This window comes from Pogoniulus pusillus, chromosome 38, assembly GCF_015220805.1.
Source record: "Pogoniulus pusillus isolate bPogPus1 chromosome 38, bPogPus1.pri, whole genome shotgun sequence".
NCBI classification, from domain to species: Eukaryota; Metazoa; Chordata; class Aves; order Piciformes; family Lybiidae; genus Pogoniulus; species Pogoniulus pusillus.
The window spans coordinates 9,546,011-9,563,506 of NC_087301.1; the positions used below are offsets into that span (position 1 = coordinate 9,546,011).

The following is a 17,496-nucleotide window of genomic DNA, read 5'->3' on the forward strand; positions in this document are numbered from 1 at the left end:
AGTCATGGAGAAGGTGAAATTGGGGCTAACCCCCCCCGAAGTAGTTTTACAGCTGGAGTTTGCTCTTCCAGCAGCTCATTGGCAGCAGTTGGCATTTTTGATCTTATTGTGACTCTCCCTCAGCACAGAGGGTCTCACCCAGGAAGTGCAGTTCTGTGCTCTGCCTGGGCAGAAATGTACCTTTGGGGCCAAGAGGGCCAAGGGCATCCTGTGGGGCAGCAAGGAGAGTGTGCCCAGCAGGGCTAGAGAGCTTCTGCTGCCCCTCTGCTCTCCCTGCTGAGACCACAGTTTCAATGCTGTGCCCAGTTTGGAGCTCCCTGATTCCAGAGACAGGGAACTGTTGGAGAGACTCCAGCAGAGGTTGTGAAGGTGATTTGAGGACTTGAACACCTCTGCTGTGAAGAGAGGCTGAGAGGCCTGGGGCTGGTTAGTGTGGAGAGGAGAAGGCTGAGAGGGGACGTGAGCAATATCAGAGCTGGGGGGTCAAAGTGGAGGAGTCAGGCTCTGCTCAGTGGTGTACAGCAGAAGGAGCAGGGGATACAAACATGAACCCAGGAGGTTCCACTTCAACATGAGGAGAAGCTTCTTTGGTGTGAGGGTGCTGGTGCCTGGAGCAGGCTGCCCAGAGAGGCTGTGGAGTCTCCTTCTCTGCAGCCCTTCCAGACTCCCTTAGATGTGTTTCTGGGTGATGCTGCTCTGGCAGGGGCTTGGGCTGGGTGATCTCTGCAGGTCCTTTCTGACCCCGACCTTCTGTGACAATCTGCAACACCCCGAAGTGGGGGCTGGGGGGGAATGCAGACACCAGAGCCTGATTGCTTAATTAATGAAACCAATTCATTTATTTCCCGGTTGTGCAAAGATCAGGGGGGTGTGGGGGCAGTGCGGGCTGGGGCAGGGGGACAGCAGCTGAGGCGGGCTGGCAGGGGGGGCGCAGCTGAGCTGGGCTCGGGGTGGGGCACAGCTGAGCTGTTTTCCTCGGGTTTGGCCCTGATTTCTTGGGGGAGGCGCCGCGGGCTGGGGGGGTGAAGGTGACACCGCTTCAGGTTGGGCAGAGCACTGCAAAGAGAGAGGGGCCCGGTGGGCTCTGGTGCCAACAAGGAGCACTGTTGGGAACTGGCAGGCTCGGGGAGTGGGCCACGAGGGTGCACAGTGCCCCACAATCATGCACGTGGGGGTGCATGAGGGTGCAGGGGCACACAGAGGGATGCACAAGGGTGCATGAGCATGCGAGGGCATGCACGAGGGTGCATTAAGGGTGCACAATGCAGGAAGTTGCATGAAGCTGCACAAGCATGCACTGAGGTGAATGAGTGTGCATGGGGGTGCAAGATGATGCAGGGCTGAATGAGGATGCATGGGCACACAGGGATGCAGGAGGGTGCACAGGGACAGATGATCACACAGTGCTGCAGGAGGGTGCAGAGTGGTGCACAGGGGTGCACCAGGGGGTACCCAAAAATGCATGAACATGCATGGTGATGCACAGGGGTGTGCAAGGATGTACAATGATGTGCAAAGGTGCACAAGGGGGCATAAGAACACATAAGTGCAAGGGGGTGCACAAGGGTAAGTGTGCACACAAGTGTGCAGGAGGGATGCATGAGTGTGCAGGAGAGTGCAGGAGAGCACAGAAGTGCAAGAGGATGCAGGAGCACCTCTGAGTGCTACACAAAGCTGCCCAGGGTCTGCAAATGGAACCCAGAGAGGATGTAGGAGGAACAGGGAAGGGATGCACAATGGTGCATGAAAAATACACAAGGGCTGTATGGGATGCAGGGATGGGTGAAGGATGCATAGGACAGATGTGTGACGGTGCCCAAGGGGTGAAGGGGTACAGAGGGGTTCCTGAGGCTGCATGACGGAAATGGGTGGGTAAGGGTACAAGGGAGGTGCAGGGAGGATGTGCAGGAACTGGTGGAAGTGTGTGAGGATGTATGAGGAGATGTACCTGGGAGCCCAGAGGATGCACAAAGGACACAGGGAGCTGCACAAGGATGCACAGGAGATGCAGGAAGGACGCAAGGGAGATAATGAGATGGGATGCAAAGGGCATGTACCTGGGACTCTCAAGGGGTGCAGGAAGGTTGCACTGCATGTGCATGAGGGATAGGCAAGGGTTCCAGAAAGGATGCAAGGGAGATGCACAAAGATGCACAGCAGTGCACAAGGGATGCAAACACCCAAACCGTCACAACAAGGAATGTAGGGAAGCTGTATTGGAAATTCCCAGAGGATGCACAAAGGATGCAACAGAGCTGCATGAGAAAGGAGGGATGCACAGGAGGTGCACAAGGAGGCACAAGAGAGATGCAAGGGTGGGATCTACAGTGGATGTGCAAGGGTAGCATGGGAAGTGCACGAAGGGGTGGGCAGGGAAAGTGCACCAAGGACAGCAAATACCTTTGAGGATGTAGTCCGTGAGCAGTGTGGGCACCTTCTCATTCCCCTCCTTCATGGCGAACAGGACTGTGAGAGAGAACAGAGCTGTAAGCCTAGCCCTACTGCCACCCAGTATCTCCTCTCCCTCCAAGCAGCCCCACAGCCACCATAAAGACAGTATCAGAGTTCTCCACAATGCACCAGGCCTCAGAACAGCCCAAAAAAAACCCTTTCACCCCCAAGCAGCTGAATGAGTGTTTTACCCCCAAAAGGGTGCCAAATTGGGGAAGGAGTCTGCTGCACTAGAATCTCTGCCCTACTGAGGCCTCATCTGGAGTACTGTGTCCAGCTCTGGACTCCCCAGTTGCAGAGGCAGGGAAGTGCTGGAGGACAGAGTGCAGTGGGGGCTGGGAAGCTGCTGAGGGGCCTGGAGCAGCTGTGTGAGGAGCAAAGGCTGAGAGCCCTGGGGCTGAGAGGCTGCAGGAGAGCAGCCCCAGAGGGCATCTGCTGAGTGCTCAGTAGCAAGAGCTGAAGGAGCTGTGGGGGGCAGGAGCCTGGGTCCAGGCTGTTGGCAGTGGTGGGCAGTGGCAGGCCAAGGGGCAAGGGGCAGAGAGTGGCAGGCAGGAGGCTGCCTGTGGAGAGGAGGAGAAAGTTGTTTGTTGTGAGGGTGCTGGAGTCTTGGAGCAGGCTGCCCAGTGAGGCTGTGGAGTGTCCTTGTGTGGAGAGCTTCCAGCCCCCCTGGGCACTGTGCTGCTGGGCAAGCTGCTGGGGGTGTCCTGCTGGAGCAGGGCTTGGGCTGGGGCATCCCCAGAGGTCCCTTCCAGCCTCCACCATGCTGGACTCTGTGCATTGGAGCTGCTGCACCAATGTCAGATGTATGTCTGGGTCCCAGCTCAGCCATGGTGTTACAAAACGATTCTGCCCCAGCAGTGTCTTGGCCAAGTACTCACTGTTGGTAAGCATCTGCAGGTCCTCAACAGAGGGCGGGGAACCTTTCTTCTCATAGGGAATCACCGTGTTCAGGTACTGCCCAAAACAGAAGACATCCAAACCACTCCCAGCTGGCACAGAGCTGCCCAGGCTCTGCACCAGCTCCCCCCACACTGCTGCTGGGGCAGCAGACATCTGTGATCCTGCTGTGACTGCATGCAGCCTGCAGGCAATGTCTGGGGGGGGCGCTGAATTCATTGCATTCTGTAACTCCCCAGCCACAGGCACCCCCTGCACAGGAGGGCTGGCATGTGGTGATTCCTGCAAGCTGGACTAGCAGACTGGAAGGGATGTATTGGGGCTGGAAAATGAACAGCTCTTTGAAAAGAGGCATGGGGGAATGGGACAAGGGCTGAAAGGGGTCAAGCTTGGGCAATCTGGGGGTGAAGAAGTGGGGACAGGGCACCTGCTTCTCGTGGGCAGTGGGGCCAAAGGTCTGGCGCAAGCCGGATTGCAGGATGCTGGAGATGCCTTCCATGCTGAAGCGCTGGGGGCACAGGTGGCAGCCTGTCACCTCCTGGTGACATCGACGTCACCCCTGGCACCTTCCTGGCACCAACAGCCCCTAGCTCCCTGATTCCCACCCACATCTCCCCATTTCCTGGTCCCACCTTCCCCACCTGTTCCTCATCCATCCAGACCCAGGTCCCCCACTCTCCTGTCCCCTTGCCTCATCCCCTCTTCCGCCTGCATCTCTCCATCCCAAGGCCTTCCATCCCCTAGGCTCCTGCCTTGTGTCTCCCTGCCTCAGCTCATTCCCTGTCTTCACATCGCTGTTCCATATCCTCTCATCCCAGGTACCCCATTCCTCATTCCCCTGCCTCTTCTCTCCCTGTCCCTCGTCCTTCTGACCCCACCTCCCCCCTGCCCTGTGTCCTCTGTCCCTCCCCACTTTGCCTCGTTTCACTCTGCCCCATGTCCCTCTGTCCTGTCCCATCACAAACCTTTTCCCTGTGTCCCCCTGTTCCCATATCCCCCTGTTCCATGCCCACCTTCACCCACTGCCCTGTGTCTCATGGTTCCCTGTCCTCCATTATATAATCCCTATTCTCCCACTCCTCATTCCATTGCCTTGGTCCCCACAGACCCCTGCAATGTGTCCTCCCATCCCTCACCTCTCTGTTGTGTCCCCATCCCATGACTTTCTGCCCCATCCTCTCTCCCTGCATGCCTCCTGCCTGTGTCCCCCTGTCCCACCATCACTCACCTTCCTGTCCCACGTCCCCTAGTCCCTCATCCCCTTGCCCCATGCCCAGTGTCTCCACAGCTCCATCTCCTCCCACCCCTCATTCCCCTGCCTCATCTCTCACAGTCACAGCTCAGGCTGGAAGAGCCCTCAGAGATCAGCCAACCCAACCTCCCTGCCACGGGAAGAGAAGTCTCTCAGCTAGGCCAGATGCCCCCTGCCCACCTCCTGGCCCAGCAGCCCACACTCCCCACTTCCCCTCGCCCTGTGTCTCCAGGGTCTCACCTTCCTGGGCATGTGGGTGCTGCGCTCTGCCCGTGCCCCCTGCAGGCTCAGGCCCTTGTCGCGGCGGCGGCGCCTGGCGGCCTCGCGCTGCTCGCCCTGCACGGCCAGCAGTGCCCCGATGAAGGCTGTCTTCACCTCCTTCTCGAAGGCCAGCTCGTCCCGCCGCGCCAGCTGTGCCACCAGCTCTGCCGACAGCGCCCGGCTCGCCGCCTCCGCACGCCCTGCTGCCACCGCCAGCTCCTGCGCAGACAGCCGGCCCAGCCCTGCATGGATACACAGATGGGCAGGGCATGTGGACCCAGAGATGGGCATGGGCACATGCACACGGAGATGGGGGTTGGGACATGAACCAGAGATGGGCATGGGGTGAGAACAAAACGCATGAGATGCTTAACAGTCTGCCCAATGCAGCTGGGGAAACAGCAAGGCCCTGATCATGGCATGGGACCACAGACTGCTCTGAGTGGGAAGGGACCTTTCCAGCTCATCCACTCCAGCTCCCCTGCAGCCCCCAGGGACATCCCCAGACAGGGCAGGCTGCTCACACGCACCCTGCCCTGCAGTGCTGCCAGCCAGGGGGCAGCTCCCAGCAATCTGGGCAGCCTGGCACAGGCTCTCCACACCCTCAGTGCCAAACACTTCTCCCTTCTCTTCACTCTCAGGCTCCCTCTTGCACTTCCAACCCATCCCCCCTTGGCCTGGCCCAACAGCTCCTGCTCCACACTCTGTGCCCAGCTTGCTTCAAGCCCTGCAAGGCCACCAGAAGGGCTCCCTGGAGCCTTCCCTGCTGCAGGCTGCCCAAGGCCACCTCTGCCAGCCTGGGCTGCCAGCACAGCCCTGCCAGCCCTGCTGTGGCCTCCTCTGGCCATGCTGCAGCAGGTCCCTGTCTGTGCTGTGCTGAGGGCTCCAGAGCTGCCCCAGCACTGCAGGGGGGTCTCAGCAGGCACAGCAGAGGGGCAGAATCCCCTCCCTGCCCCTGTGCCCACCCTGCTGGGGAGCAGCCCAGGGCAGGCTGGGGCTGGGCTGGCAGCGCTCGGTGCTGGCTCCTGTCCAGCTCTGCACCCCCAGCACCCCCAAGTCCTTCTCCCCAGGGCTGCTCTCAGCCCTTCAGCCTTGGCCAGGCTGGATTTGTGCTTGGTATTGACCTGCCCCTGGGGAGGAACAACCTCCTGCAGCAGCACAGCTGAAGGGATACTTGCTGGGAAGCAGCTCCAAGAAGCAGGATCTTGCAGTGCTGGGGAGCACAAGTGGCCAGGAGCCAGCAGTGTGACCTGGGGGCCAAGAAGGCCAATGGTGTCCTGGGGGGCATGGAGCAGAGTGTGGGCAGCAGAGCGAGAGAGGTTCTTCTCTCAGCCCTTCAGCCCAAACCTCAGCTGCCACTGGGGTCTGCCCCGTCAGAGTTCAGAGCCTGGCACATGCTCGGTGCAATATGGAAGTGCTTTTCCCAAACACACTCAAGAGCACTCCAACACCTCGATGCACATGGAGAAAGGAGGCTGCACCACCCCCTCGGCACCCCCTGGTGCTGCCTTTAACACTCTACTGAAAGAAAGATCTCCATGCACTTAATGTCTGGCTCAGAGTCCTCTCCTAGCCCAACAGAACCAAGTTGCCCCGGAGCCTGCCAGGCCTCCCTTGTCCCATTTGGTTGGAGTTGCCCCCAAATAGCCCCTGGCTCTGGTGCTGTTGCTGTACCTTCATGGGAGCAGTTGTTGTTGGTGGGGGAGAGAGCCTGCAGCTCATGAAGCAAGATGGGCTCCGTTCCCCCACTGCCACCTTCACTTTTGGCATTCGCCTCAGCTTCCTCCTCCTCCTCTTCCTCCTCCTCATCTCCCTCAGGGTCAGCTTCGGGGTCAGGTGAACTCTGCATCAGCTCCTCCAGCTCCTCAATGACCTGCAGGGTTTCAGTGTCTTCCATGTGCACCTGCATCCTGCCTCCACCTCACATCTGCACTTTGCAGCCCACAGCAACATTCTGCAGCTCCTCAGTGCACCCCTGTCCTGCACCCACAGCTGCAGCCTCCATCTGCATCAGCATCCTGGACACTGCATCCTGCATCGCCCACCCTCCCCTTCACCCTCCACCCTGCCCTTTATCCTCCATTCTCTTCTTCAGCCTCCACCCTCCTGCATTGCTCCAAGCAACCCCCTTTCACCTTCCATCCTCCCCTTCATCCTCCATCCAGATGCAGGTGCAGCTTCCATCCTCCATGCTCCCTGTCATCCTCCACCTGCATCTAGCTCCCTCCACCCTGTATCTGCAGCACCTGCACCCCACACCCTCCCTTTGCACCTTACATTCCCACACCCCACAGCAGCTCGCACCCCAGACCTGCATCTCCACCTGAATCTGCATCGTGTACCTGGATTCTGCACCCTGTATCCCAAGGTCATGGGATCTGGCTTCCTTCTGTGCTTCCAGCACATGCCCACAGGGCTGGGGTGGGCCAAGTCCATGCTGGGGGGCCAAAGCCTGGCTCACAGGGGACATGGTGGCTATGAGGACCAGAGGTACCTGCTCAGCTGTCAGCAGTGGCTCCTCGTTGATGCCTGAGTCTTGCTCGCTCCTCTCAGTGAGCTCCTCCTCCTCCTTCTCACAGAGCTGCAGGAGACACAGGCTAGGTGGCCCTGGTGGCACCACAGGCACAGCCCAGCAGAAGCACAGCCCTGGTGTGGCCCAGGCCCTGGCACAGGGAGAGCTACCAATGAAGCACAGCTCAGGGAGCCATGGAGTGTTTGCATGGGGAGACATTAGATGGAGACATGGGAGATACTGGACAAGAGCCCTGGATGGAGACACTGGAGAGATGCTGGCGAGGGGAGTGGGTGGAGACATTGGATAGGAACACTGATTGGAGAGACGTGGAGAAGGCATTGGGTGGAGATGCTGAGTGGGAGGATATTGGACGGGGACACCACACAGAATGGTTTGGGATGTGGGATGGGGAACCGTTGGACATGGATGCTGGATGGAACTCTAAATAGGGACATTGCATGGGGACACTGGAGACACAGGAGAGGGAGATGATGGCCAGAGAAGCATTGTAAGGGGAGGTGCTGCAAGGAGACAGATGGGTGTGTGGTGTGGGGAGTCACTGGATGGGAGGCTGCTGGATGGAGACATTTGATTGGGAAATTCAGCAAGATGGAGGTGTTGGATGGAGAGATGTTGGAACTGAATGTGGTATGGGACAGGGCTGCGGGACAGGGCTGCTCTGGGGAGCTGCGGGAGAGCTGCAGGATGGGGCTCTGGGATAGAGCTGCAGGATGGGGCTGCAGGATAGAGCTCTGGGACAGAGCTGCAGGATGGGGCTGCGGGATAGAGCTGCAGGATAGAGCTGTGGGATGGGGCTGTGGGATAGAGCTCTGGGACAGAGCTCTGGGACAGAGCTGCAGTCTAGAGCTGTGGGATGGCGCTGCAGGATGGGGCTGTGGGATAGAGCTCTGGGATAGAGCTGCAGGATGGGGCTGCAGGATAGAGCTGTGGGATGGGGCTGCAGGATGGGGCTGTGGGATAGAGCTGCAGGATGGGGCTGCGGGATAGAGCTCTGGGACAGAGCTGCAGGATGGGGCTGCGGGATAGAGCTGCAGGACAGAGCTGTGGGATGGGGCTGCAGGATGGGGCTGCAGGATGGGGCTGCGGGATAGAGCTCTGGGATAGGGCTGCAGGATAGAGCTGCGGGATGGGGCTGCAGATAGAGCTCTGGGACAGAGCTGCGGGATGGGGCTGCGGGATAGAGCTCTGGGACAGAGCTGCGGGATAGAGCTGCAGGATGGGGCTGTGGGATAGAGCTCTGGGATAGGGCTGCAGGATAGAGCTGCGGGATGGGGCTGCTGAGGTGTCAGATAGGGAGATGGTGGGCAGTGATGCTTAATGGTCTGCTGGAGACACTGGAGGGGGAGATGTCAGGAGGTAATACAGGATGGGAAGGTGATGGATGAAGATGTTGACTGGTGATGGTGACCAGGATGGCTTCTTTTTACCCCTTTCCCAACTTTTTTCACCTTTTTAGCAGAAAATAACCCAAGAAATTCTATTCTACTCACTTCAGGACCAAGCTGTGGAGCATCCAAACAGCCTGCTCTCAGTGGGTCTGGGGACATATCTGAGCCTTCCCAAAGGCCTCAGCACAGCTGTTGCCAGCAGGTCCTCACCATGGTGGCAAAACCATCATTTCCTACCACAAAACCCACACCAGCTTGTGGACAAACTGGCAAAGAGCAGACCCCTGAGCTTGACACTCTAACTTGCCTATTTCTGTCTGATTTTGCTCCAAGACATGGACACCAATGGCAAAGGAAAAAAAACATTCTTGGGCAGCTTGCTGCTGGCAGCTGAGCCTTGGGGATGGCTGACAGCTGTCAATCATCACCTGGGGGGGGTCATGTGGAGAAAGGGCAGGGGTGGGGAAGCTGGGGGGTGGTACAGTCACAGCCATACCTGGGGGTTGGTGCCATCAAGAACCTCAGCCTCGGGGAGCAGCCAGGGCTGGGGGGAGCCTCGGGGGCCAAAGCCATCGGTGAGAGCATCCCAGACCCTGCAGAGAGGTGGGTAGTGGGTGGGCAGCCAGCAAGGACATCTCCACTGGAGCAGGTTGCCCACAGCCCTGCCCAGCCTCACCTGGGACATCTCCAGGCCTGGGGCCTCAACCACCTCCCTGGGCAACCTGTTGCAGGCTTCCAGCAGCCTCCTGCTGCAGAGCTTGTTCCTCACATCCAACCTCAATCTGCTCTGCTCTGCTCCCAAACCATTGCCCCTGGTGCTGTCCCTGCAGCCCTTTGGCCACAGTCCCTCTGCAGCCTGCTTGGAGCCCCTGCAGGGCTGGCAGCAGCTCTGAGCTCTGCCTGCAGCCTTCTCCTCTCCAGGCTGCACAGCCTCAGCTCCCCCAGCCTGTGCCCACAGCAGAGCTTCTGATCACCTCTGTGGCCTCCTCTGGAGCCTCTGCAGCAGGTCCATGTCTCTCTGGTGCTGAGGTGCCCATGGCTGGCCCCAGCCCTGCAGCTGAGCTCTGCCCAGAGCAGAGCAGAGCAGAGCAGAGGGGCAGGAGCTCCTCTCTGCAGCTCTGCCCACGCTGCTGTGTATGCAGCCCAGGATGCCAATGCCCACTGCTGGCTCCTGCCCAGCTTCTCCCCCACCAGCACCCCCAAGTCCTTTTCCACAAGGGCTGCTGTTCCCCAAACAGGAGGCCAGAATGCCTCTGAACACCTCCAAATACTCCAGAAACACCTCAAAATGCCACCCTCTAACGGTGCCCCCAAACCATCTGAAATGTCCCAAATGAAACACCCTAAAATGCCCCTAAACATCTCAAACCTCCAAAATGCCCCCAGATGCCTAAATGCTCCTGAAATCCTGCAAACCCCCACCCCAAAAACCCTGAATACCCCAAACTTCCCCAAAATGTCAGCTCTGCACAAACACCCTGAAAAGCTTTCCTGAAACCTTGCCCAAATTCCTCAAAACATCCCAAAATGCCACTGGGAAATATCCCAAAATGCTGTCCTGAATCACTGCCCTAAACCACCTTGAACCACCTGAAAAAGCTGCCCTGACACCCCAAAGAACCTCCCAAAATACCACCATGGTGCTCTGGGCATCCTCTGACTGCCAAATACACTAAAACGCTTCTGCAACCCCCCCAAAATGCCTCAAAACTCATCAAACGATGCCGAAGTGCCCCCAAATGCCACCAAAGCACCTAAAAATGCCACTGTGAACACACCAACCCCCTCAACTATCACCACCAAACTGCCCTGAAGCTACAAACCAACCTGAAGCATCCCAATATTCAACACTCAAAAATGCCCTCAAAGACCCCAAAGCCCAGCTGGGATGTCCTGAAACCCTCCAACTGTCTCCACTGAACAGCCCCAAACTGCACCAAAACACTCCCCAAACTGCAGTCCTGATACCCCAAATGCTCCAAAACGGCCCCCAAAGTGCCCTGCCCCACCCTGCCCCCTCTCCTCTGCCCCACGGGTGCCCAGTTCTGCCCCACAGGATTGGACCAATTTTGCCCAATATCAACCTCAAAACGGTGCAGGGGGAGAAAGGGACTGAGACAGAGGGTGGGGAGAAGGGGAGAAAGTGGGGAGAAAGGATGGGGGGGAAGGGGAAAAAATGTGGGAAAAATGCAGGAAAGAATATGAAAAAGAGGAAATGGAAAAATAAGAGCGGGGGAAAGGGAAGGGGGAAGGAGGGAGGAAAATGTGTGCAAGGGGGGAAGTAGGAAAAAGAAGGGGAGAGGGAAAGGGGAGGGAGGAAAAAGGGAGGAAAAGAGGAAAATTGGAAGAATAGGAAGAGCAAAAAGAGGGGAAAGAAGAAAAGGGGGGAAAGGGAAGAGAAGTGTAAAAAGTGGGGAGAGTGGAGGAAAAGGAAGGAGAGAGAAGAACCAGGGAGAAAATGGGAGAAAGGAGCTGGGAAGCGAGGGCATCAGGAAAAGGTCAAAAACTGAGAAATGCTCCCAAATGAGGTAGAAGACACAAAAAGAGTTGCTGCAATTTCTCTCCGGCCGGGGCAAGCCCCTCCTGCTTCCCCCCTCTGACACTGGCACATCCTAATTCCCCCCAAAGCACCTCTCTCCCGCTCCCAAAATGCTCTTTTTTGGGCACTTCTCTCCCTTCTCACTCCATTCCTCCCATAATCGCAGAAATCACAAATCACAGCTCAGAAATAGCTGACCCCAAATTCGCTTTTCTTTTCTCAAATGCCCGCTCTTAAAGAGACAGCAGCCCGCGGGCACAGGCACACTTCTGGGTTAGATCCAGCAAGAATCGGTTAACGGCAGGGGAAGCTCAGCCCCAGCCCATCCCCCGCCCCTGCACACAGGCCTCATTCAAAAGGGATAAAGCAACCTCCGCCCTGTCCCGCCCCAAGCGACCCAAAGCGCACAACAGCAGCGCGAAGCCGCGGCCGGTGCCAGCTGCGGCCGGTGCCAGCTGCGGCCGGTGCCAGCTGCGGGGGGAAGGCTCTTGTTTTTTTCTCTGAAAACACAACAATTTGGTCAGTCCTTGGACTTGGCCTCTGCAGGGCTGGGCGGAAAACAAAAAGCAGCATAAAAAGATGTGGGGGGGGTTGGGTGGAAAACGCCCAGTTCGGGTGGTCAAAAAAGAGCATTAGGCAGGGTGGGGAATGAACAGCCCCAAAAGTGCCTTTTCTGTGGCCCAAGCACAAAGGTCGCTCAGAAGCGGCCACAGCGCTCGGCAAAGGAGAGAAACCGCTCCGGGGGGTGGGGGCATGAAAATGGAGGTTTGGACGCAAACAGAACCACGGTGGGCAGCAGCTGGGGGATTCTGCCTCAGATGAGCCACCCCTGACTCGGGGCAGAGCTTACACAGCGCAAGCAGCAGCTAAGCTCTACTCACACCTTACTCCATTGGCACTCGTGTCCCTGGGTCTGTCCTCACATGGACTGAGACTGCCATGACCCCTGCACTGCGACTTAGGGCAGCTTCCTCAGAGGATCCTACACAGCTACTCCACACATGCTGCACAGGTACTCATACTCCACAGGTATTACACAGCTTCCCCATGCATGCCACACAAGTACTTTACGAACCCCACACAACTACTCTGAGGATGCTGGACACCTATTCCGAGGTTATTATATAGCTTCTCCATGCATGCTACAAGGATTCCACACAGCTACTCCACAGATACTACACAGCTGCTCTAAGGTGCTGCATGATTATGCAACAGCACAGGGGCTGATTTCCATACTGTGGAGAACTTAAAAGCAGGCAATGAGGTACAACAGGCCCCAGAGGGGCACTACGCATAGCATGCTTGACTGCTACTCTGAGATGCTCCACAACCATGCTGCAGTGGAACAGGCTGGTCTGCATGCTTGCACCCCATGACCATGCCCAAGGGTGGTCTACTTATAGGACACTACACAGCTGCATTATGGTCTGTGTGACTACTCCACAATGCAGAGGAATGAGCTGCACATGAGGTGTAGCAATGCTAGCATGCAAGATGGTATGCAGATTCGGAAGGAGTCCTTACTCATAGGATACTACAGCACTACTCCTGACATGATGCATGGCCATGCCACAATGCAGAGAGCCGGTCAGGAAAGCCTCACAGGAGTGCAAGGAAGCGTATGGGCTGTGACGGAGCTTACTCACAGGTTACTGCACCATTGCTTTGATGTGTTATGTGAATGTCCTGCAATGCAGGAGCCAGTTTGCACTGGGGAGGGGTGGAATGTACAAGTGTGAGGAGGCACATGCACCCCAGGAGCAGGGAGGCCTTACTCACTCCTCATCCTGGAGGCGCTCCTCCTCCTCCTGTGCCTGGAGCTGCCCTCGCACAGGGGCCAGGCCCTCAGTGGCGGCGTCATAGTTGCGGAAGCAGACGGTGAGCTTCTCATCAAACTCCTGCACCAGGTCCTCCATCGACTTGAAACTCATCATCTCAGCCGAGAAACTCTCCAGCTCGGCCAGCGCCGAGTCCGCGCTGCGCTGCGGGGTCCCCCCATCCTCCCCGAGGCCCTCCTCAAACTCCTCCTCCAGGCTGACCAGGGGTGCCTCCATCCTCCTCAACACCAGCGCGCTGCCTTAGCTGTGGGAAGAGGGCACCTGTGAGGCACGGGGCTACTCAGAGGTTATAACACCAGGGCTCCCCATTCACTTTGCTGCTGCCATAGATGTCACATGACCAGTAGTATGTCTATAGTATTCTTGTAGTAGTCCCAACCGTGTCTTAGTATTGTCTTCAAAGTCTCTTAGTGCTACAGAAACATGCTGATATTCTGACACTACATTAGTAGTACTTTACTAGTAGCAACAAAGTGTTGATAATTGTCCAGAATCATCTTAGTGTTACTCTGACAGTACGTAACAAATTGTCATAACACCACCTCCTTTTTCATTCAACTGGTAGTATCTTAGTCCTATCCTTTTATTATCCTGAAAGTATCCAGTGTCATGACACTAAGATACTTCTGGGCAGTAGTGTTACTAGTACCAGCAATGTCCTGACAGTAATCCAAAAGCTTAACTCATGATCCAATAGTATCCCAGAAGCATCTTCCCACTATTTTTTCCAGTGTCTTCATAGTATCACAGAAGTAACCTACTAGCACCCTGACAGCATGCCAATAGAGTACTGTCCTGATAGCACCTTAGCTGTGTTGTGGTAACATCCTGACAGTAGCACAGTAGTACTCTGATGGTACATTAGCACTATTAGCCACATCCTCAGCAGTGCCTCCAGAGTATTGTGACAGCATCTCAGTGTTACCCAGGCAGTAACACCTCAGCAGTATTCTGATCTTTGTGCTACATTGAGAATCCTAGTAGTGGCTACTGAATTAGCTCAGCCTTCATGTTGTACTAGCACATGTCACAAGTATCCCAAGAGCATCCTAGCTGTAGCCTAACAGTGTCTTGGTAGCATCACAGCACAGCAATATACGAGCAGTGTTCTGATAGTATCCTAATAGTGCTGTGCTAAGCTACCACCTTAGCAGTGTCCTCATAATATGTAAGCAGAGCAATGTAATATCCAGATATGACCTTAGGATCACAATACTCTGCTGAAAGCATCTTAATCTTACCTGTTGTAGCATCCTGAGAGTAATGGTGTGCTAGCACTGCTCAGGGGTACCTGTCAGAGTATCTCAGTATCAACCTTGTAAAGATGGCTAGAAAAAATCTTCAAAGTATCCTGATAGCATCCTCGTCATGCCTTGATGGTATCCTACTAATGTTCTTGCAGCATCCCAGTAGCATCCACATAATATCCTGATAGTATCTTAATGCCACTCCAAGAGCACCTCAGCACTGTATGCAGAGTCTCCTGAGAGCATTTTAGTACTCCTGATAGCATGTGGGTAGCATCCTAGCACTATCCTGAGAGTATCTCATCAACTGTGTCTTGACTGCCTCTCACTACCACTCCCTCACTAGGTTACTGAGAGCAGCATCTTAGCAGTAGCCTCACAGGAAGCAAATCATAAACCAGGAGTAAGCCAGTAAAGGTGCCACTATCCCAACCTTCTCACGCTGCTCAGGTGACCCATCCACTGAGCAGGGGAGGAGAAACAGGTTGCAGCTTCTGGGGCAAAACCTGGGCAGGGTGGGGCTGGAGCACAGCCTGTGCAGCTCCACATGTGTGCAGCACTGCGCATGCAGGAACCTCCCCGGGCCTGCAGGAAGACCTGCATGTGTCCAGACTGCGTGTGCAAGGTGCAGGCGAGGGTGCAGGTGTGCACAGTGCACACATGGTGCATGTATGTAGGGTGGGGTGTGCAGAGGGAAAAAATGCACACATGCAGGGGTGCACAGCTGTGCACCTTTGTGTGCTTGCCCTCCACATGCAGCCCCCACATGCTGCATTCATGCTCTGCCAGCATGTGTGTTGGGGTGCAAGCACACAGGTGCAAAGGCTGAATGCACACAAAGGTGCACAGGTGCAAGGGGTATGTGCACGGTCCACATGTGTTGCATGTGTCTTGTGGTGCACATCTGCAAGGGGTGCAAGCTGAGGGTGCACAGTGCCCGCCTGCTCTCACACCTCATGCATGTGAGGTGAGTGCAGGCACAAGGCTGCATGCAAGCCGCACGCAGGCTGCCGAGGCAGGTGTGTGCGCAGGGCTGCAAGCAAACGCCGCACACATGCCCCTCCACATCCATGCCCTCCCATGGGTGCACGAACACAGGCACCTCAACCCCCACCTCCTAACCATGCATTGAGTGCCCCCAGAATGCTACACATACCCCAGACCCGAGCTGCAAGCACACGCCTGCGCTGCGCCTGCTGCACCCCTGTACGTGCGGCTCTGTACATGCCCCTCCAAAGTCATGCATGCAACCCCCCTCCAACCCTCCCTCCCCCGCAGCGTCTGCGCATCCCACAGCACACCCCCCCCCCGGTATGGTTGCTGATCCGCTGCTGAGCACCCCCCACAATGCAGCCTCGAAAATCCGTCCCCCGCCCTACACCTCAGCTCACTCCCCCGCCCCCAGCGCATCGCTGCGACAAGACTTCCCTTTCTCCATTCACGCACTCCCAGCCCTACAATGGAGCATCGGAAAGATGTGCGCCCCCCACCTCCCTGTTACCCACAATGCCCTCGATTCCCCCACCTCCCCTGCTCATGCACCCGACCCCCGGGGATGCACCCCAACATCCCCCCCGCATTGTCTTCCAACGCCCCTTTGCATCCTCCGCCGGCTGCACCACTCGCCCTAAGGCACCCCCGAAACGCCACCTCCGACATGCAACCTCTCTGCTCTCACTGCCCCCTTCCCCTCACCCACCTGCGACCCCGCATCCTCCGAGCAGCGGCTCGAAATACTCGGGGAGGGGGCAGCGCTGCGCAGGCGCGGAGGAAGAGGGTGACATCACCGTGCCAGTGGGGGGGGGTGAAGGCAGACCTGACGTCATCCTCCTCCCCCCGCGGACCTTCATCATCCTCCAAATATCCCTGAAAATCGGGATCGCTGCCAGGGGGACACGCGTGAGAACATGTCACTTGCCCCGGGGACATTACCCGCTGTAAGGACAGACGTGGGGACATGGCAACGCAGCCTGGGGACATGTGGGGACATGCCGTGCATCACCCACCCTAGGGGCATGTACGTGCTGCTCACCATGGGAGCACACATGGGCACATGCCACTTGGCGTGGGGACACATCTGAGCACACATAGCCCACTCTGGGGACAGGCATGGAGATGCCACCCACGTGGGTGATAGAGATATGTCAGCCCCCACAGGGATATGCTATGGAACTTGGTGACATGCCATGCCCTGTGGGACACAGTTGGGGACATGCCACCCATCATGGAGACAAACGATGCGGATGCACCACTCTATATCCCCATGCCTCTTTTGCCCCCTCTTTTGTATTCCCCTGTCCCCCTCAGTGAGTGGCTGCCCCTGTGTCTGTGTCCCCTCTGACCCTGTGTTCCCTCTGTGAGAAATATATATTTGATCCAATCAATTCGTGGCAAGAGGCCACAGACAGGGAGGAAGGGGGGGTTTGAATGGAGCTGCACTCCTCCTTGCACAACCATCACAAAAGCATACACTTGGCTTAAGATAACAGCAATAAATAATTAGAAAGCTTGGTGGAGGAGTGAGGCAGGTGGAAGAGACAGCCTTTGGCATGAGCAAACAGAGGACTAGTTTGGAGTTCAAGGAGCGGACACTTGAGGAAGATCCCTTACTTCATCACTGAAGACCACCAGAGGGACCACCGAGTAAAAAGAGACATGTGTTGAAGAGACACCTCCCATTCTTAGAACTGATAAGCAAAACCCAACCTTTTCTTAGAATTAGTAATGAATCTATAATAGAATAAGATCTAAAAAGAGAACACTGAAAACAAAAGGTGTGCGTTAGGGCAGAGCAGAGCCTCCCTGAGCACCCAGGCCTGTGCATTGCTTGGTTCCTGCAACTCTATTAAAGCCTTAACTTGCATGAATGCAAGTTTATGCCTGATATTTATGACACCTCCTGGGCTGGCTGTCCCTCTCCCAGACCCCTTAACTCCCTCAGGTGCCACCACTCTCATATCTCTTGTACAAAGCCAGTGCAGTCTCCTGCATCCATGTCCTCCCCAGGCAGGGGACACCTGGGTAGGGAAGTTGTGGGGTGGGGGGCAGGGACATGGGAGGGAACACAGGGACACTCGGAGGGGACAC

The 17,496-nt window shown here is 56.6% G+C and overlaps 1 protein-coding gene across 2 annotated transcripts; it reads right to left on the reverse strand.

The window, feature by feature from the left end:
• Positions 1-816: 816 nt before the first annotated feature.
• On the reverse strand, positions 817-16,196 carry FEZ1 (fasciculation and elongation protein zeta 1). 2 transcript variants are annotated; one of them, XM_064173334.1, is made up of 10 exons: positions 16,109-16,196; positions 13,104-13,406; positions 9,282-9,378; positions 7,356-7,442; positions 6,536-6,734; positions 4,841-5,103; positions 3,776-3,856; positions 3,330-3,405; positions 2,401-2,466; positions 817-1,056 (listed from the first exon to the last, which is right to left on the reverse strand). In XM_064173334.1, the coding sequence occupies exons 2-10, from the start codon at positions 13,376-13,378 to the stop codon at positions 1,040-1,042; spliced, it is 1,161 nt and encodes a 386-aa protein (XP_064029404.1). In that variant the 5' UTR covers positions 13,379-13,406; positions 16,109-16,196; the 3' UTR covers positions 817-1,039. The 2 variants fall into 2 exon arrangements, with proteins under 2 accessions (XP_064029404.1, XP_064029405.1); XM_064173335.1 differs by lacking the exon at positions 3,776-3,856.
• Between the last annotated feature and the right edge of the window lie 1,300 nt (positions 16,197-17,496).